This window comes from Rhea americana, unplaced genomic scaffold (genome assembly GCF_003343005.1).
Source record: "Rhea americana isolate MKP2758 unplaced genomic scaffold, rheAme1 scaffold_399, whole genome shotgun sequence".
NCBI lineage: Eukaryota > Metazoa > Chordata > Aves > Rheiformes > Rheidae > Rhea > Rhea americana.
The window spans coordinates 176,457-195,969 of NW_028186533.1; the positions used below are offsets into that span (position 1 = coordinate 176,457).

General features: G+C 43.0%; 1 protein-coding gene across 1 annotated transcript; it reads left to right on the forward strand.

Annotated features, from left to right (window-relative positions):
* Window positions 1-8,608: 8,608 nt before the first annotated feature.
* SLC48A1 (solute carrier family 48 member 1) lies at window positions 8,609-17,149 on the forward strand. The gene is made up of 3 exons (XM_085313857.1): window positions 8,609-8,742; window positions 11,400-11,567; window positions 14,102-17,149. Exons 1-3 carry the CDS (start codon window positions 8,703-8,705, stop codon window positions 14,236-14,238), a joined length of 345 nt encoding a protein of 114 aa, XP_085169983.1. The 5' UTR covers window positions 8,609-8,702; the 3' UTR covers window positions 14,239-17,149.
* The last annotated feature ends 2,364 nt before the right edge of the window (window positions 17,150-19,513 follow it).

The following is a 19,513-nucleotide window of genomic DNA, read 5'->3' on the forward strand; positions in this document are numbered from 1 at the left end:
GCTGCGGCGGCCTGGGCGATGCTTCGCCGGCCGCCGGAGTGTTTGGTATCCGGGGCTGCGTCTGGGGAGGTGGTTGGGAGCGCAGGGCAATCCGTCGCCCTTTTGAAGGGGAACGCTGCCAAAATCGGGAGACTTAAAATTTCTTGTGGCCGTGATGGTGGATTTACCCCACGTTCTAGCTAGTCTATTTCCCCCCAAAGCAGATTTTTTTTTATTATTATTTTAGTTGAAACTTTCTGTGACTTTGCTGGTGGAGTTTTGGCCTCGCAGCCTGTGTTTACAATGTGCTTCGTATTTTCAAAGGAAAGAAACCGTCTGAAACTTGCACCTSCTGAAAGCGCCTGCGGCAGACGCGGCTCCAAAGCGGGCTTTAGAGCGACTTGTCGTACAGCCCCAAAGCCCTAAAATGCRTCTTAGCTTTTTGCTGGAATTGGTGAGATTTAGGTGAGCCGTGTGGATCTCGGTTAATGCTTTCGTTGGACTGGAGCGTAGTTCCTTTTGGATTTATTGGCTCAGAATCTGTATAATTTTGACTGGCTGGAAAAGGGTAACCGTGTAGAGTATGAAGTGAGGTTAAAATCCGGAGAGAATCTGGCTTATTGGTTGYGTGTGGGTGCCGCAAAACGTTCCCGTGTACGTCTTGGTATTTGCTGGACCGAACAGGCAGAGCTCAGCTGTTATGTACAGGGTGTTCAAAGCTTGGACAGCTGTCTTTCAGCTTCCTCTCCCTCTTTATGCTCTTCTTCCTTGGTCCAAAAGCTTTAATTCCGTCTGCAGTTGGAATTAAGCAGAGTTAATTCCAGCGTGCTGGTCTTCGTCTTTTTGCTGGGTGTCGTTGTTGCAGCGCCTCAGAAGCGGAAAAGAGAATAAATTACAAGTGATCTTGTTTTACGCTGCATGTGCATGCTGTCCCTGCGTTCCTCCCCCGAAAAAAAWTTCTGAAGTCCACGTTCTAGAAAGAGGTTGGTGAGAAAGCTGAGCGAGGAACCATCCCGTGCTTCTTACGCTGAAGTTATTTAGATTAGTCTGCAGGGAGAGGAGGAAAGTTTGTATGCTAGTTAATTGCTTACCAGGTAATTCAAGCTAGTTAAGATATTAGGAAATCAAGGCAGGCAAGAATTTTTTTTTTTAATTGGACGAATGTGTGGTTTGATGTTGTGACAAAGCTGATTGAGGAGCTTCCTGTCGCCTTCGGTTCTTGCCTGCTCTTTCCTGCTTTTCAGCTTCCGTTCTCTATCCCATCAGCTTGTCAGGTGAAATACAGCCCAGATTTCTGGGATGACATTTTTCTTCCTGAACTGATAATGCGCAGAGCGCTTGCTCATTAACGCAGTTATCCCACATTGGAGAGGGCCAGGAAGGGGTAGGTAGATACCAACTCGTGGCTGTATGGGCAGGACCTTTTAAATTTGGTTTACTGATGGATAATTATAGAATCAAGCTGACTCCTCAGTTAATTTGTAGCTTTTACAAATAGATGTCTGGCATGCTGCAATTTGGAGTCTGCATAGCTGTAGCTGAGGGTGTATTTGTTTATAGACTTAAAAAAAAWYYTTTTTTTTTTAATTTTCCTGTGGGCTGAAGTTAAAGCTACTTGCTGAAATAAGGTTATTCTAAGGAAACATCATGGTGTGTGGGAAGGTTGTGTTATGTTTAGACACTGTAGSCACTTAAGTTTCAGCTAGTCGGAGACTTCATTTAGTTTTTTTTTCTGGCATACTTCATTAAATCATTTTTTTTTTCTTTTTCTTTCTTCTTTCTTTAAGATTAACATACTAGCTAGTACTAACTTGCCCTGGAAGACAAGGGCAGGAAAGAAAGCGGTCGAGTTCCTAAAATTTTCCAAAGTGTAGATGCTGCAAAGTCACTTGCTGACAAATCTGCGGTAACTGTCTGCGTTTAGTACAAAGTAGCGTACACAAAACGACAGCTTCTCACCTCTTATTTGCAACGCAGCTGGGGCGCAGTGTGTGCCCTGCTGCAGCTCGTGCTGTGAAAATRAAAACCTGTGCTGGAGACGTACTTGCCGCGCTGTCTTTTGCAAACGAGTTTTTTTTCTTTTTCTAGCCCGCACGTGCCTTTTTCRGCACATTCGGAAACTCTGGAAAGCGACCTGAGCGCCTGCGTTGGGAGTTCGGGTCCAGCTCTTGTGGCAGGGAGCTCTGATACACCGGCTAAACAGCTTTCTGCCACGWATGGTATTTGACAGCTTGGCAGCAATTCCTCCTTAACGCGCCTCTGATCAAGCCAAGACTTCGCCTGCAGCCCTCCTTCGCGAGAGCGCAGGTCTGTACGTGTTCGTCTAGTTTTAGCTGTCTTCTTGGGTTTCCCAGCGGCTGCGTCTTTGTCGCTCGCCCATGTTTGTGGAAACGGGTGTCAGCCTGCCGTAGCTTTGGTTTAGGTGCCTTTGGTTTGTCAGACTTTGGCTTTAGGCTGTTTGTTCAGATTCTCTCTCCTATACGGTTTTGTCCGTCTGCTTTAACTTCTGTAAGAAGTGCTCCTGTCTCGTTAGAAACCTGCGTCTTTCTCATTGGAATCAACTTAGAAGCGTTTTGATTGACTTCTAGCTAACCTTTCCTGATGTATTTTGCGTAGAACCCTGACTTCCACTACTGGTTTTATTGCTTTCACTTGCTTTGTTATATTCCTTGAAGTTTAAAGTAAAAATCTAGATATTTATTTACTCTAAGGTTATTTTATTAATGTTCTTTATAGGGGACAATAGTCAAATGCCGAGTCTATAATTAGAGCCTTCAGTTACCTTTAGTTACTGAAATAGAAGCATGCAATTTAAGCTGCTGAGCAACTCTCTTTCCAGTCTTTCCAGTTGACATTAATAAGAAACCACACATGCAATATCCAGTAAAATCAACTCACTAAGTCTCCGAATCTTAAATATGCCTCTGGGCATGCATACTTGAGAATTTTGAGCTAATCTTAAATAAGATACAGACCTCGTATATCAGATCTTCATTTTTGAGCAGAAACATCCCAATAGGGTACTTCTAATAACCTGAGGGACAGCAAGTTTAATAGACTAATCACAGGACCGAGAAAGTCATTCCTGAGTTAATTCTGCCGTCTCAGTGGTTTGCCATTTCATTTTGAGCTAATCACAGTGGCTTTTATAATTTACTGCTTGAATGTATGTTTGACCTTCCCCCCCTCCACCCCCAGCCTTAAATTAATTTTTTTTTGAAGTAGGCTGTGAATCTCGAAGCTACTCTGATGTTTTCGTTCTGCCAGAGGCAATTTAAAGGAGAAGAAGGCAATTAAATCTTTTCAGGAAGTATCCAGCCTTTTCCTGAGTGGGCTTTTAATGTTCTTGTGTATGTATCTTTTCTTTTTAAATTTAATAGGAAAAGTTTTTTGTCCCCTCCCTCACCCTCCCCACTCCCAAGAGACTTTATTGGCTGTTTCCAAGCTGCTCAGATATTTCTGGCAAAATGCAGAGCTTGTGCTTTGAGAATATAATTTGGACCAGATATTAAAACAGCTGCAAAGAAGATGAAACAGGAAAAGCACTTTTCAGAGACTTTAAATATTTTCTAAATGTCTGATAAGTGAAAATATTAGAAGCTAGCCTATGCTGTACACAGAATATATTGCATACAGAGTTGGGGATTCTCTGAAGACCCTGATAGCTAATCTTACTTGACTAGATTAATTTATGCAAATAGACTTGTGCCCTATCCAGACTAGGAATGCCACATTAAAAAAAGAAAAGAGCAGTAATTACGGACTAAAGCGTCTTTAAATGTTTGGATTTGCATATAGAATACTACATATTGTTTGATTAAATTTTGGATCGTGATTGCTTTATTCCATCATTTTTAAGTCATGGAGAAAAATGAATTGCCCATATGCAATCCAGTCTGCTTTACTCGGAACCAAAAAGTACCAGAATAGTGAAGAATTTGATTGCACATGCTCAGAAAGAAATTTTGCCAAATGAAAGCTGATTTTCACTAGACTACTCCAAAAACTCTATTCCTTAGAAAACAGCTTTCCTAAAATATTTCAGTGTTGATCCCTAGCTATTTTGGCCAAAGGGCTGTTCAAAGAAAACCCATTTTTAACCTGCTCCAGAAACAGCTGAAGCTATCTTGGCTTGAACTCCTGGAAGAAAATCTTTAACCTGTTTCTGGGAAACCTTTGCAATATCAACTAGACAGGGCAAAGTTTTGCAAATTTCTAAATGGCAAAATGACCTTATAGTGGCAAAACTTAGGCTCCCTTTAGAGGAGGTATTACTAATCCTACAACTAGAATAATATTTCGTATAAAAGATTGCTTCGATGTTTGGAAAATGACGTGATGACTTTTTTTTGGATGTTCTGAAGAAATGCTTTTAATTGAGTACCATAGGCTTTGTATTTTCCAGGATTATGCAAGTTGTTWAAAAAAAAAAAAAAAAAAGCCTTTTTTATTTTGTATTTTATCATCTTTATCTGTCATCATTGACCCACGTTTGAGTTTCAGAAGACTGGAATATTAATGCTCATTGCAGAAGAGTTTCTGTGTGTGTTTGCTCATTTGTTGTTGTTTTTTTTTCCCCCATTAGTGTTGGACACAGTGTGCTACTATACTGTACAAACATGGTTTTACATGGTTGGCCCTGAGCTGCTGTGACTTCAACTGTGGCGTTATTCCCTGTCAACAAAACAAAATAACTTATTTATCGGGACTGAAGAATCGGTCAGTGATGAGTGGGGGCCTGAGAAAAGCTTTTGTATTTGGTGCTCATCATTATTTATTTATTTATTTTCAAAGATGACATACTGGCTTCATTTACTTTAAGCTGAAGTACGTGGGACTTTGGAATGAGTAGCAAAATATTTAGATATTAACATTTTTCTATAGCAAATATTACATTTACAGACGGAGGGCCGTCTTGCCTTTGGACTTGCCTGTATGAATTTATTTGCACGCATTGTAAGTGTGCTGCAAGGTTTTATATTTTAAATGTGAAGTCTTGTCAAAATAGCTGTTGTCTGCTGTTTCCAAACCTGTTTCTGTCGCTGTTGTTTCAGATGTGCTCTTGACTGTTCGTTAGCCAGCTTCCTTTTCCTGAAGCTTTGTGCCCTTTGGGTAATCGATTTTTGATCTAGACATAACTTCTCTGTTCTCCTAAGTCGGAAATCCCTTGACTGTGTTTTTATTTAGTGGCGTTATGTTTAGGGTAGTTCCAGACACGTAGGGTAAATCCGCAAAGGCAAATGTTTCTCCACAAAATTTTGGATGTTRTTTTAAGCAGGAGCGATGTAAGCAGGTCTGATGGCCACCGTGGATTGCTACTCGAGGGTTATGTCTAGAGGTTCTGCTTTTGCTTCTCCATACAAACACAAGGTACAACTTCCACTGGAGAGTGTGGATGTGGTTCTGGAGAAGGAGGGGATTTTGGGGAATAGCTCCAAGTGAACCAGAAAGACTGAAAGTGGAAGGTCCTGCAAATTAATCTTCCCACCCTCTTCACTTGTGTCCTCCTCAGGCTTTAAATGCCTCAGGCTTCCCATTCCAGTAAAAATCTGTTTCTAAAGATGCTTTTTGAAGTTTTATAGCTGAATGAGTTAGCTGTTGTTCTCTTATCAGGGCCACTATCTAGGAACTGAGGGTTTGGTGTTAAAATTGTACATATTTTCGTTGGGAATAGGAGAACGAAGCAGTTCTGCTATGTTCTTGCTACAGAAAGGTCACTTCTGTATGAGATGCTGGGGCCTTTTATCCTAATCATCATTTGATCGTGGCTTTTTGCTCTMAAGGTCTCCAAACATGAGAGATTTCACATTAACTAAAAATACTTGTATGTTCTTAGTTTCTCTATGTGATCAGGAAAATCATTTCTGTAAACCGGTACAGCCGGTTTGGTCCACTCAACACTTACATCGGTAAGTAAGAGTTGATTTTTCTTTTCCCAAATTCAATTTGAGTTAAATTAAACCAGAATCAAAAACTCAGTTACAGCATTTGTGGACATTTTWCCTCTGGAGTCACTTAATTCTTTTTTTCTTTCCCTCCGTGTGCTGTGCATAGATAAGGATTTACTTTGAAGAAAACTTTTTAGTGGAGATGCATGTTTTCCTGTATTTGGTTAGCAAGAAAACTATATCTAGTAATAGGCTGTCCTTAAATGAGATGACCTGMAATATTTTTTTTTCTTTTTTGTTTTACTTGTGCATTCGGGCTGTGATGAGTTTGATTTTTGCCTTGCTTTACTGTTACGCAGCTTCACCCCATTTGGGTGCCACTTCTATTTATGTGCATTTGTCATGATTTGGATGGATGGTTTTATTTTCTTTTGTGGTTGCTACCTAGTCCTGAACAGCACTGATGCGGTTTGGGTGCCCAGAGGAAACCAGGTGGAGYTGCTTGTAGCAGAAAGCAGAGGAGAGGAGGGAAGATCTTTCTGAATCCTTGCCGAAGTCTGAGATTGCTCTCATTTGTAACGCACTATGAAAGTGGACCCTCCCGTAAGCAAAAATGGGATTATTCATCATTGAATTTTGGAAAAGACACTGCAAGAGATGACAGATTGGATTGCCTTGCATTAGATTTCTGCTGCCAGCATCTCCTGCAGTTCGCTTGCAAGCTGATAAATGCGTAGTAACTGGTAAATAAAAAGTGGAGATCTGAAAAACTTCTTACATTTTCAAATAAATCCAAAGCCCTGAAAATTCTCTGAAGCCTGGAGTTCCCTATGTTGTGAGGTGCTCAGTCTTTCATTGCTATTCCAGTATGTTTTTGTAGTTAGTGTTTTCTCAAGTGGTGACTGTACCTGAGTAGGCTCTTCCAAAACAGCAGTGCTGGTAGCAAGGTGTAAATGTATCCGAGGTGCCCCAGGGTTCAGGACGTTTAGCCTCGGCATCAAGTTAATGAGGCCCTGGTGGACTTGAGCTAATTAGGTGTTGCTTGGGTGTCTTAGTGCTATAGACCTAGAAACACGGTGTGGAGATGACTGAGCAGAGGCAGCTCCAACCAGGTGGAGCTCGGCATGTTGAGCCCTGTGCCGTGGTAGCACAGCTGCGTTGCTTCTAGACCTGAGCCAGACTGCAAATTAATTATTATTAACATATACTGACTTGAGCTTATACCCAGCTGGACCTATGATTTTCTTTGTTTTGCATGGATTTGGCTTCAAAAACCTGCACCCAAGACATACCCAGTCCTAACAAGTTACTGGGTGGTGGCCCCAAGTGATTTGGGGCTGAGAAAATCTTAGTTGTAAATCAGATCTCTTGCATGGAGATACCTTTTAATTTTGTGCYGTGGAAATAAATGGCGGTAGGTAGTATCATTAGCAGAAGCAGACAACTAGGTTTTCAGCTTAGAGTTGCAATTTTTGTTTATAACTGTAGGTCTGAATAAGGGAGACCATGCTACATGATGCAGAATGAAAATAAGGTAAAAGTGAGTGAGGCCATTCTAGACCTATTTGACACTGACAAAAGCCCCATTTGCTTCACTGAGATTAAATTTTGCTTTATTACTCTTCTTGGATTCTGTATAGGTGTGGTTAGTGTGCCTCTGGGTCTCTGAGAGAAGAATGGTTAACTGGAGTTAATTGAAAATCACGATCACCTGCTGAGCTGATCTTAGTGCTGCATTTTTTGCTTTTTGTTTGCGTTATTCTGTTCTTCAGAATGTCCTCGCAAATTGAAGCACGCTTGTGAAAAATTTGTTCCTTGCCCCACGTGCTTGTATGTGCTTTGGCTTCTTACGCTGTTAGAATTGTGCTATACGTGAAGTCAGCAAATGAATATACTGTAATGTTAAGATTTTAAATGTTTTAATAATCTGTCGAGTTGTCCGAGGCTGGAAAGTGACTGTGCTTGTGAGCGTTTCCTCCTAGGGATGCTGCTGGTGGTGATATTTTTTTTTTCCTTCTTGCTTTTTAGAAGTGCCCTGGGAAGTGTCTTGAAGTTAGGCGGCAAGAGCAGATGAAATGCTTTTTCCCGTAGGGTGAGAGAGCCAAAGCTGAGCCTCTGGCATTACTGGCAAAGTCTGGAGGGTGCAGATTTTTTTTTTTTCCTTTAATAGGAGCTCCGTGACATTGTTGTCCTGAGGCTTTTGAAACTGCAGAACAGTGGATTCCTTTGGAGACAGGAGATGTGACAGACCTTATTCCTGCAGGGCRTCCGAGCAGCTGTCTGGTGGTCAGAGCTCGGCACTCAATTTTTAGTCCGAATATGGAATATTTTCTCGGTGATCCGGGGCTTGAGGGCTTTGAGTTCGGTCTTACAAGCTCAGGATGAGCGAACCAAAAAAACCAGCTTATTTCTATTGCAAGTGCAAGTCCTGCTCCCACTTCTCCCCCTCCTGCCTGCTCCTGCCAACTCTGTGAGCTGATTTAACCTGCTGGAGCGGTTTTCTGCAGTTTTAGGGGGGAAAATAAATAAATTTGCAGTGCTCTGTTGGAACCGGAGGAGTCTCCTTTCCACTTGGTAGCAAACTGTGATGTTGGCTCAGCAGCATGTGAACCCTGGGTTTAAGCACTGTGTGTCCCAACTCTGTCCTAAGCTGCCTGTGTTGAAATTGTCACGGAGGATTTTCTGCTTAGTCATGTTTGAAGTGGTTATTTGAGTTAGGGAGATTAACCCGAGGCAAAAAAAAGTTGCCAAATAGCTTCCTTAAAGTGCTGTGTCAGGTTTAGGGGAAAGCACGGGGTCGGGGCTAGCAGAAGGGGAAGATCTGGGTGATGGCTCATGTGCTACATCTCTTCTTGCCGTGGAGACCTTTCAAAGCGTAAGCAGCAATTTGGATGTGGAAACATTAGCAGCTTGGCTCGGCGTTTTAAATAAATTGTGCCAAGTCATCTGAAAGCACGTGCTTCTGGCYGGGGTTGGGGAGGGGGAACTGCTTATTTTGTCAACTGTAAACCCAGAGTTCCCTGTTTCTTGTTTTATTGAAGTGTGGATTGAACTTGCTAGAGTGCAGAGCTTTACAGGTAGTGTGAATTGGAGATATGCTTGTTTAGCAAGCTGAGCACGAGGCTTTTTCACCAAATCTCAGGCTTTTGAAAAAGCCTTGACGACGCAGTCAGAGTGCTGTACCTGCGTAGGTCAGAAGCATCTTCTGCCAGCTAGCTCAGTTTTGCGATCTCCAGGATGTTTTAACTGTTTTAACTCGCTGTGCTCCATCCGAAGGCACCGAAGAGGCAGATGGGCATTGCCTGGGCTCTCCCATGTGGTCTGGTTCATCTGATACGCACCCGTGGTGTATCCGTTGCCGTTGTTCTCCATGTAGTCTATGAATTTGGAAAGCCTGCTAGGAAYGAGCTGGAAGTAGTTTGGGAATTGGAAGGAGAGCCCAGCGTGTTTGTAGTCGATCTCTGCTGYGCTTAGCTATCGGCTTCGACGTAGTTGTTTTCCTTTGCGCTACGGTGTGTTCTTCCAAGTCGCGGGAAGCTTTGTACATCGTGACTGCGTCTTGTAACAAATGAGCTCTGGCAAGTCTTGTGGCGGTATTTAACATTAAAATCTTTTTTTCATGCAAGGTCTTTGCTTCCTTTGATGCTGAGAAGAAGCCACATAGGGAGATCCATGTTATTGCTGGATACCATATAAAGCAGCCTGGTATTTTAGCAGCAGTGTCACCCTTTTATTTTTATTCCCTCTCTTTTCCTCCTCCCTCCCCATTGCCCTTAAAATCTGGAAAGGAGATGGCAGGCAGTGAGAAATACAAGCCACTTTGTTGCACCACTGGAGGTTCAAATTTCAGAAGAGCTCTTTGCCAAAATGAGTCAAGGTTTCAAAGCTTCCAGCATTTGGACTTTTTTTTTTAAACGGAGTTTCTTATTTCTCTTTTATAGTTTGGTGAAAAGGTAGCAATATTTAAGAATGAGAATAGGGAGAAATGCATCATTTTTTTTTCCTGTGTCAGAAACTGCAGCTGTTATTTGAACATTTTCCTGCCTCTTTCTTTCCCTTATTTCCCCCTTTTTTTAAAAAGAGGTTGAAGCATGATTAGGGATTAGTCACCTACATCCAGGGAAATGCCTTCTGGTGTTCCTTTTTAAAGCCATGGCGAGTTTGACTGTTCTGTACCCAAAAATAATTTRGTTCATCTACACACTTAATGAGCGTGCTTTGCCATAAATGTGAATTATATGTATAAAACATCTAGGAACTGAAATTCTGTACCTCTTTATTTTCAGAAATACTGGCAAAAATGTTATATTCCTTCARTAAAGATGACTAGCTTAACAGTAATGTTATCCTCCTCTTCTAGGTGCTTTTTTGCTTGTGTGAGGTCAAGATTGGGCTCCATGTTTAAAACTCTCTCAGTTGCATTTTGACTAGCAGAATACTTCCAGATTACCTTTTTTTTTAAAAAAAAAGAAAAAAAAGTTACTATCTGAGCTTTCAGAAAATTTGATAGCTAGTTACACTAAGAGAAAGAAGCCTTGTGGTAATGGGCTAATAGCTGAGTTAAGCTTATCCATCAAAGTTTGGAATTTTCTTTACCTTTATGCAATTGTAATTAGTGCAGCTGTGTTGTCCTATCTGTCCTCTTCCACCTCCCTCTACCTCCTGTTTATAATTTTGTTTCTTTAGTGTCCAGGATAAATTTGCTTTGGAAGAAATTGGGGATTGTGTAGTGAATGATGCTGTTACAAGTACTTCTGTTTTGCTTATTGCTAKCAGCTAGTTGAGAGAGTTAATAGCTTTAGTGTTAATGCTGGCAAGAAAAGAGCTGACGGAAGAAAGTCACCCTGGAAAATTATCACCTCTGCCATGAAGTTTCTCTTATGTGATTTCTGTAATAAAACCCGGAGGGCCGAATCTAARTTTGCTGGAGGTGTTTGGAGAGGATTTGCATAAATGCACTTATCGTATTAACTGGTGATATCTTGAAGCTAAAGGAAACACTGTGAAATGCTGAGGACTAAACAAGCTCCCATGTATTTTTACTTAGGGCTCTAAAATGAGTGGTCATGTAGTAGGGCTCTTCGTCTTCTCCATGTGCAAAAGGGGCTGCCTGCCTTATGAAGAGGTCTTGTGAAGTGCTTGGCTTGCTGTAGGTAATGTCATGAAAACTGTATGAAGACATAAACACCGCACAGAATATGTGTAAGCTAAAGATTGGGCTTATTCAAAACAGGAAAGCTTAAAAAGTTATTCAGGAGAGACTGTTCAATAAACGAGGTGCTTTGTGTGACAACATGTAATTAAGGTCCTTATCTTATGCCTACCAAAAAGTGGGAGGTGGTTAGGGAGTGATGACTGTGCAAGCAGTCTTTTATTTGGGTATTGCCACCCCTTTTGAGAGGGCACCATTACAAAGCATTAGCACTCCTCGATGTTTTAATTGGGGTATAATGAGATGTTTCTTTATTAGACACCTTTCGGCGTTGCAATGTGATGCATGGTACTGATTCCCCTTGCTGTCTGATTGAGCAGGTGTTCTGGCGCTCTGGGCCCTAATCACGCATGTGATGTATGTGCAGGATTACTGGAGGACCTGGTTAAAAGGGCTGAGGTTCTTCCTCTTCATCGGGATCGTCTTCTCAGCTCTCTCTGTGGTGGGATTCTGCACATTCCTTGTTCTGGCCATCACCAAGCACCAGTGTAAGTATATTGTTGCAGTGGGCAATTGGGCGAAATCACTAGCAATGCTGGCATTAGTGGGGTTGTATTTGAAGGACCACTTGGTCCACAAAGCAGATCTGGGACTTGAATCTAGGAGTGCTGCTCATGTGCTTTTTGGGATGTGTTGTGAGACTTCTGGGGGGGGACTGCCAGAATGGCATTGCGTTTATCTGCTGTGATAATCTTGATGGCATCAGAGTAATTCTGTTGCTTGAGCATCCTGCTTTCCTGGGGGCAATGCTCATCTTCAGGTATTTAATAAATAGTTGCTTTGATAGACCTAGTCGTGTAGGCAGGCAGTCCACATTTTCCGGATTTGTTTCCTACTGGAACTGGAATTTACTTCCATGAAAAATAAGAGGCATGCTCATAAACATCATCTCTAGCACTCCTAAAGCAGGTCGGTGAGGATTTTGAAAGCTAAACGCTATAATCAGCAGAGTAAAAATGCCTTTTAAACTTAGTAAGCATATAAACTTGTTCTGCTGTAAAATATTTAACACTTACAGTCTAATGCCAATCAAAAGCTGGGAGTAATGGTGTGCTCCCTCCTTTGACAATTTTTTTTTTCCCTCACAGAAATTGTCAGTCTCTACTTGGTAGGTTTGTGCTATTTTTCCCTAAGAGTCCTATTGTTCTTCCCATGGTGGTGGGCAACCTCCAGTTGGGTCAAGATCCATCATCTGCCCCTTTGCTTAGGCCTGAATACATATCTGCTATTGAGATTTGAGATTTCAGCCTCATGGAACAGTATGAAACCTGTCATATGCAATCATTACAAATACAAACAAGTAAAAAGAAAACCAAACATCTTCCATCACCTCTTTTCTTGAAGATGTGAGGGGAAAAAATGTTTTTAGGGGATTTTTTTTTGGGGGAGGGGGGAGGGAAATGTGGGTTTGAAAAGGGAAAACACTGATTTGGGGGTAAAATAGAACATCTGCGTCAGCTGCTTCCATATGGAAATTTTAGGAATGACATATTTAGTAGAATTACTGGGTAAGTATTGCTTTGTGTATTCTTGAAATGTATATGTCTATTTTTGAGTTATGACAAAGCAACATGTAGTTGGAGGTGAAATTGTTTTACACAGTAGGTTACATAAGTGTATTTTCAAATTTTTGACATCACTAAAAGAAAACACAGTGCTACAAATCAGCATGAATGTTGCTGACAGGCACTCAAAAAGCAGAAGTTTGCCCACAGCACTTTTGAAATAATCCCTGAGTGGAGACACTATAGTMATAGATTAAGAGAAATGAGTTAGTTTTCAGAAGAATCCCTTTTAGAGAGGCTGTTCRTATGTATAGTCACTAATATATGGTTGGCACAGCCCTCTATCAAAGACCTGCAGTATGAGTGCACCAACATTATACATTAAATGTCAGTCGCAATGACCAGTAAAATCCTTTATAGGAGGAGAATATGTTTTATCAATTTTCTTGTTTTCCCCCCAAACGTGCAGTTTTCTTTCTGCTTGCTAGAGTGAGCAAGTAGTGGTAAATTGAGTTATGAGGGGATCAAGAACTACAGATAGAGGTTGTTTTTTTGGATCTCATGTTTCTAGCATCCAGGAACTCGCACAAACTCCATCCTTTGGGCCCCATGCAAAGAGAATTTGGAGTGAGTAACAGTGTGGCCTTACAGCTCTTAGGATCTGCATCTCTAAAGGTAGTAATAACCTATTTTGGGCTGCGACTGTTGTCCTGTAGCAGAGATGAGAAAAATGGTACAAAATGAATTGAGAGAGCTGGAAGTGAGGCTGCTTTAAGACCTTTTCTGTGAGCGTGGTTTACGGACAGCAGACTTCAGGTGGTGGAATTACAGCTGTGCAGTGAAAATTGCACTGTGATATTTGTGCAGGGTTAATAGTTGCTAAATAAACTTACGAAAGAGTATATCAGCTGATGTGCYGTGACATTTAAGTGGCCAAGCAGAAGAGCTTAGTTAGCAAATAGATGTCTATAATGTAGCAAAGATCAGGGATGTTACTAGGCAGTATTCGCGTGGGATACTGCCTGGGCTGCTGTCTGGCCCTTGATGTAATGCCATGATTCTGTTCTTAGGCTGTTTTTGTGACAGCTGCATGCTGTTGAGGTTGCTTTTGTGTGTAGCTGTATAGCTTTCATTTCACTGCAGTTACTGGTAGTGCTCGTGATGGTGAGGAGTGGGCAGAGGGGACAACTGTGACCTGGCAGAACAAAAGAGAACTTGAGCTATGCGGAGAACACGACCAAACGTGAAGTGAACCAGACAGAAGTGCTTTGAGTACATGCATGAAACTAAGTTTTGAGGATCTTTGCTTCAGTACAGCCTACTTATAAAGCCCAAACATTGTAGTTCAGTGAAACTGCTAGTCCTGCCCTGAAATCTTTGGTCCACACACTAGGCATTGGAGTTCAATTCTACTTTTGAATAAGAACTGTGAGGCTAAGGTAGCTTCTTTCTGGGTGACTGCACGAGGAATGAATAGGGATTTTTAAATGTATGTTTCATTTTTTTTCCCCTCCTAGCCCTGACTGATCCCAGAAGCTACTACCTGTCGTGTGTCTGGAGTTTCATCTCCTTGAAATGGGCCTTTCTGCTCAGTTTGTATGCTTACCGGTACAGGAATGAGTTTGCAGACATCAGTATCCTCAGTGACTTCTAACGCTTGGACTTCAATCCTGTCTGAAGGTGCTKAATGTTTGAATTTGCCCCCAAAGGCATGGTACATGCAAGAGATGTACAAGAGATGGAACAGGAACCCACCAATGCTGCTTGGTTTGTCTGTCTGCAGTAGGGGTTTTTTCCTAATTGCTTTTATTCAAACATTTAAAGTTYGGCTAATTATGTCAATCTAGTCTTTCTGTAACTTTCCTGGGAGTCCGTGTGTCTGGTGGTGAGTCGAAAGACTCCATCTGCATATGTTCAGCAAGCCTATATTTGCTCTTTGCATTGCCTGGTTGCTAAAGTCTAGGGAAGCTGTCAGGTGGGGAGGAAATTCTGTCCTCACCAAGAGCCGCAGGTTAAAACCTTGCGGACGCAGCACCCAGATGTTATGTCCTAGTGAATGAATCACCAGCTTGCTCCAGGTGGGTGCCCCAGATGTGTGTAGCAAAGAACCCCACCGTGTGAAAGCCTGTTCCTTTGGCACCGCTCTGTTCCTCTCAGAGAAAGGGAGAGATGACTCTTCTTTTGTGGTAGGAAGTCTCTAGGTACCTTCCAGCCTGTACCCTGTATCTTTTAGTATTTTCTTTTTACACATTGGGCTGAGAATAGTAGACAAGTTCAGCTCTCCCCTGTGGTCCAGACCATGCATTACTCTGAGCCCCGGGGAACAGACCAGCAGCAGAGAAGCCTTAGTTATCTCAAGGCTCTGTCAGAGATGGAGAACACCGATGGACAAATTGGTGCTGGAGACAAATGTAAACTGATCCTGTCAGGGTTGCATTACACTAGCTGCTGATCAACGATCATTTAAAAAACTTAATACAATATCTAATACAGTACTTAATATGATACTTGKAAATCTGTGATTAATATGCTATTTAATGCTGAAATTTGTGGCAAGTAGTAAGGCGTCTGGGTGAAAGATGTGCTGGGGTAAGGGCTTGCTTCTTTGAACCTCAGAGGCATGAATGTGATCCTTCCAAAGGAATCTCTTTGTAATAGTGCTGTGTTTCCTTTTCTTTGCTCAGCTTCCCTGTAACAGTGAATGAGATGRGAGAGGAGAGGAGACATGGTACTTCAAAAGTATTCGTAGTCAGCTTCCAGCAAGTCTTCATACAAGTGTCACCAGCATAATGCAACCATACCTAAGTTACTGGGCTCTTGCACAGTAAAATAAGAGGTGGCAGGTCTTATGTTCATGGCGGGTGTGCTGGAAGCAGCTGTGCTTTGTTGGCTTCTCTCTCTCCTGATCTCAGTAAAGCCTTGCCTCTGCAAATCAGCGGTGCACAGGGCTGCTCTGACAAATTTAAAGTCTGAGTGGATTTAACGACCTCTTTAATTCCTGTGTTTTGCTCCCTGCCAGCAACTACCCTGGAAAGCTTGAGGCCTTCAGGCATTTATGTCTTTCCTTGTTAACTCTACATGCTTTCAGTCCAGGACAGCTAAGGGTTTGGAGCTGTTGCTCTGGCAGAACTGAGGCCAGTGTTCTGCACAGTTGAGCACAGTTATCCTGCTGCTTCTCTAGGTGCTGCTGGAGCCTTCCCTGAAGTGCCTTTTTGGCAAACAGTGGCAGAGGGCAGGTGACTGGAGCTGCTCGGGGATTTGTGACTGAGTGAGGTGCGAATTGAAGGTCCTGCGTGCAGTGATGTTGGCCCAGCTTTCTGTCATATCACACAAAACTGCCATTCTGTTTTCTGTGCAGTTGTCTACTGGGGAGTATCGTAGACAGTCCTTTCTGTTACCTTGCCCTAGATGTGTGCTCTGCCCATCTTGCATTCCTGACTTAGCTGTGCTTAAATCTCTTTCCACACTGTTAAAGGCTCCATSCATGCCTTCACTGATCTGTGTTTTGGTTTGGTAGGTGAGTGATTCAAGCACATAATTCARCTGAGCTATTGAGGGGATGCCCTGATTTCAACGCCTGTTGAAAACATTGTGGAGTAGAAAGATTCTTAAGTGAATTAACTAGATCAAGGAATATCTTTTGGGTCAATGCATGAACCGASATTATAGCCAGCTTTTGCCAGGGTCAAGAAGAATTTTCTGAAACAACAGGGGACCTACTGGAGTCACTAAACCCAAACAAAAGCCACATAGGCAAAATGTGCTTACTGACAGGATCAATACTCAGGCTTTTAAATACTAAAAATCTCCCTTATACTGACATCAGACTGCCAGCATGCCTGACAGGAGGTGGAGTAGCAGATTGGGCTTCTCTGCCCAAAGCCGTGGCGCCCACTGTGGAGTTTGCAAGTGGTTTTAGCATAGGTAGTTCCACTAAGCTGTCTCTTGTCTTATGTTTCCACATGATGCTGTCTTCGTGTTTGCTGACCGGGTGCAGGCGCCAGCTCTGATAACCAGGCTGTGCTGAGCTGGGGATGTGGAAATCTCAACGCCGGTCTCAGCCTGGCAGAGCTCTGCTGGCTGTTGCCTTACAGCAAAACGTTGTCCCTTTCTGTCACTAAATTAGAGCGCAGAGCCCTCCTCTCTGAACTCCACTGGCATCTGCTAGCAGCACATTAAGACGCTCCTTTCTTGAGCATGTCTCTAAACTGTCATATAAGCTCACCCTGGAGAGGTTATTTTTAAAGTTTATTTTTGTGACTGTAAATTTGCCTACAAACAACCCACTTAATCTAACCTCTGTTTTCTCTTCAACATATTTTAGCTGTGGAATTTATACTTGCATCTCAGCTTTTTAAAAGATTGTGTATGTAAATATATTATATATTTTTACATTGTTTATGCTTTGTTTGCACGCTTGGTGTAAGATCCTGTAGTGGGATGAAGTTACTCACAGTGGGGTTCGTCTGTGTGTATCCCAATGTCTCATTGTACTAAACTATACTGTRTAACTTGTATGCGACACCACAGATAAGAGCGGAAATACAGTTTTCTTTCTCACCAAACCAGTGTCTGCAGTGATTGTCCCTATTAAGTTGTTTGGCATGACATCGCCCTTTGATGTGGGAGGGACATGGGTGAATTTTGCAAGACATAGTGCTTATTRGGGTGATGTGCAGCCCTGGCATTTTTTAACTCTGCATCACGCAGTTTCCTTCATCTGGGAGCTGAGCTATTCTGGCCTTGCATCTTCACCAGTGGCCTTGATATCTAGATCAACAGATAGTGAGGCCTAATGTGTGTGTGTTCCATGAAATCCATTTGCATTCTGGGACTCCAGCAGAAAGGAATCTTATCATAGAATCACTAAGGTTGGAAGGGACCTCTGGAGATCATCTAGTCCAACCTCCCCGCTCAGCAGGGTCACCTAGAGCATGGTAGACAGGGTTGCCTCCAGGCGGGCCTTGAAGATCTCCAGAGRAGGAGACTCCACAACCTCTCTGGGCAACCTGTTCCAGKGCTCTGTCACTCTCACAGTGAAGAAATTCCCCCTCACATTCAGGCAGAACTTCTTGTGGTTCAATTTCTGCCCATTGCCTCTTRTCCTGTCACATGGGACAACTGAAAAGAGTTTGTCCCCATCCCCTTGACACCCTCCCTTCAGGTACTTAAATTTCAACTGTTCTTTTGGCCTCCTCCTGGTCCTTTCTACTCTCTCAACAGCTTGGCTAGAACTTGCTGTCAGCGTTTACTAATTAGCCTGGCGATGATTCCAGATATCCAAGGCAGCTCTTTGTTTTATTTTTCCCATTAGCCTTCTAATTGCCAAATTTCTCTTGCCTTGTCTGCAGTCCAAAGAGAGGCTGTGCAAACACTCACTTATCTGATCTCATAGGGAGTTTAATTGCACGTTTTTGTCTACGCTGGAACCATCTGAATGCAGAGGAGTTTGGATTAAGCCATCTGTTTCCTAAAGGATGGGCCTGTGCAGACTGTCTTACTGCTTCATAGTGTTTAAGGGTTATTTGGCTGTCACAAGAACTTGGTGCCAATCTGGGAATGAGCCAAGAGAGTTMAGTGCGGATGTTCCTCTGCAAACATGTCCTGATGATGGGATGGGCACTTGTATGCTCCCAAACTACTGGATAGAGAATAAACAGCCTGCTACTTCCTCCAAACAACACATTTGATGCCATGGACAGGGCAGTGATTAGCRCTTTGATGGCATCTAGCCAGATTCAGGCTGTGGTGGACCATGGGGATGATTTTTTGCTGTCTGGTAGTTTTACTACCCAGTGTGCTGCTGCACCTCAGATGACTCCTATGCATCGTGCTTGGACCTCAGCAGAGGGATCTTCCCTTGCTGCAGGTAGCAGCAAAGGAGCAGCAGGTTGGGAGGAGATCCTACTTGGTGGAGGTGGGATGACATCTCAAAGCATTAGTGCTGTCTCCAGCTGTTCCCAGTGTTTAAGGAGCCTGGTCTAGATTCGCAAGGGAAGTGGAAAACTTGACCGTAGATGCAGGAATTTACAAATCTTCAACTAACTATGGGGGTACAGAAAGTTTCCTCTGTGCCTAGGTTTCTAGTGTTAGGCCTATCTGGAATTGCCTAGGTTGGGTAGAGCAATTAGCCCATGCCTGAGCACCAGGAGCATTTTACAAAGCAAGCTGCTTGTCTCCCCTGCATGGTTTCATCCGGTGAGTGTGCTCAGAGCACTCTTAACCCTTCACCATCAAGGGCAAAGCAGCAGCTTGCCCTTGTGCAGCCTCATGCTTGGAGCACTCACCTTGACCGCGGTGGGGAAGTGCGTAGGGCAGAGAGTGCTGGGGGCAAGGGGAGAGCCAGTGTGTAGGGCTGGCGGAGGTGAGCTGTGATGGGGAGGAACAGCAAGCCATGGGGTAACACTGCATCAAGGTTAGGGTTATCGCCCAGTGTGCATCCTTCTAAAACCAAGGGATTGTTTATTGAATTAGAAACTCAAGGGAAGGGGCTGGAAGGGTGCAGAGGTGGCTGCTGCTGCAGCAGGAATGATGTAAAACCGCTGGGAGAGGTGGGCATCTGAGGGCTGCTTGTGCCCGTGGTTGTGTAGATTTAGATGGCTGCTTTGCTTTGCTAGACTGAAAAGGGCCTTAGGTGCCCCCACAGGAAAAAGGAAACTGAGGAAAAGAGATTTGCCCAGGAAAGCAGTGCAGAAAGCYAGCAATTTGGCAAGCAGGATTAAAGGCAAGGGCTCTGCTGTGGATTGTGCACACAACTATAAGCCCCAAACTGCTATTTTGAAGGGCTGGAGTGAGAATAAGGCACTGTCAGTGCCTGTTGGGACTGTCCTGTTGCTTTCTTCTCTGGAAAAAGGGATTTCAGGACTGTCTGGACAGAATGGGGTGGGACAGGAACCTCATGGCTATTTTTCATCCCTGAGAAAGAGGAG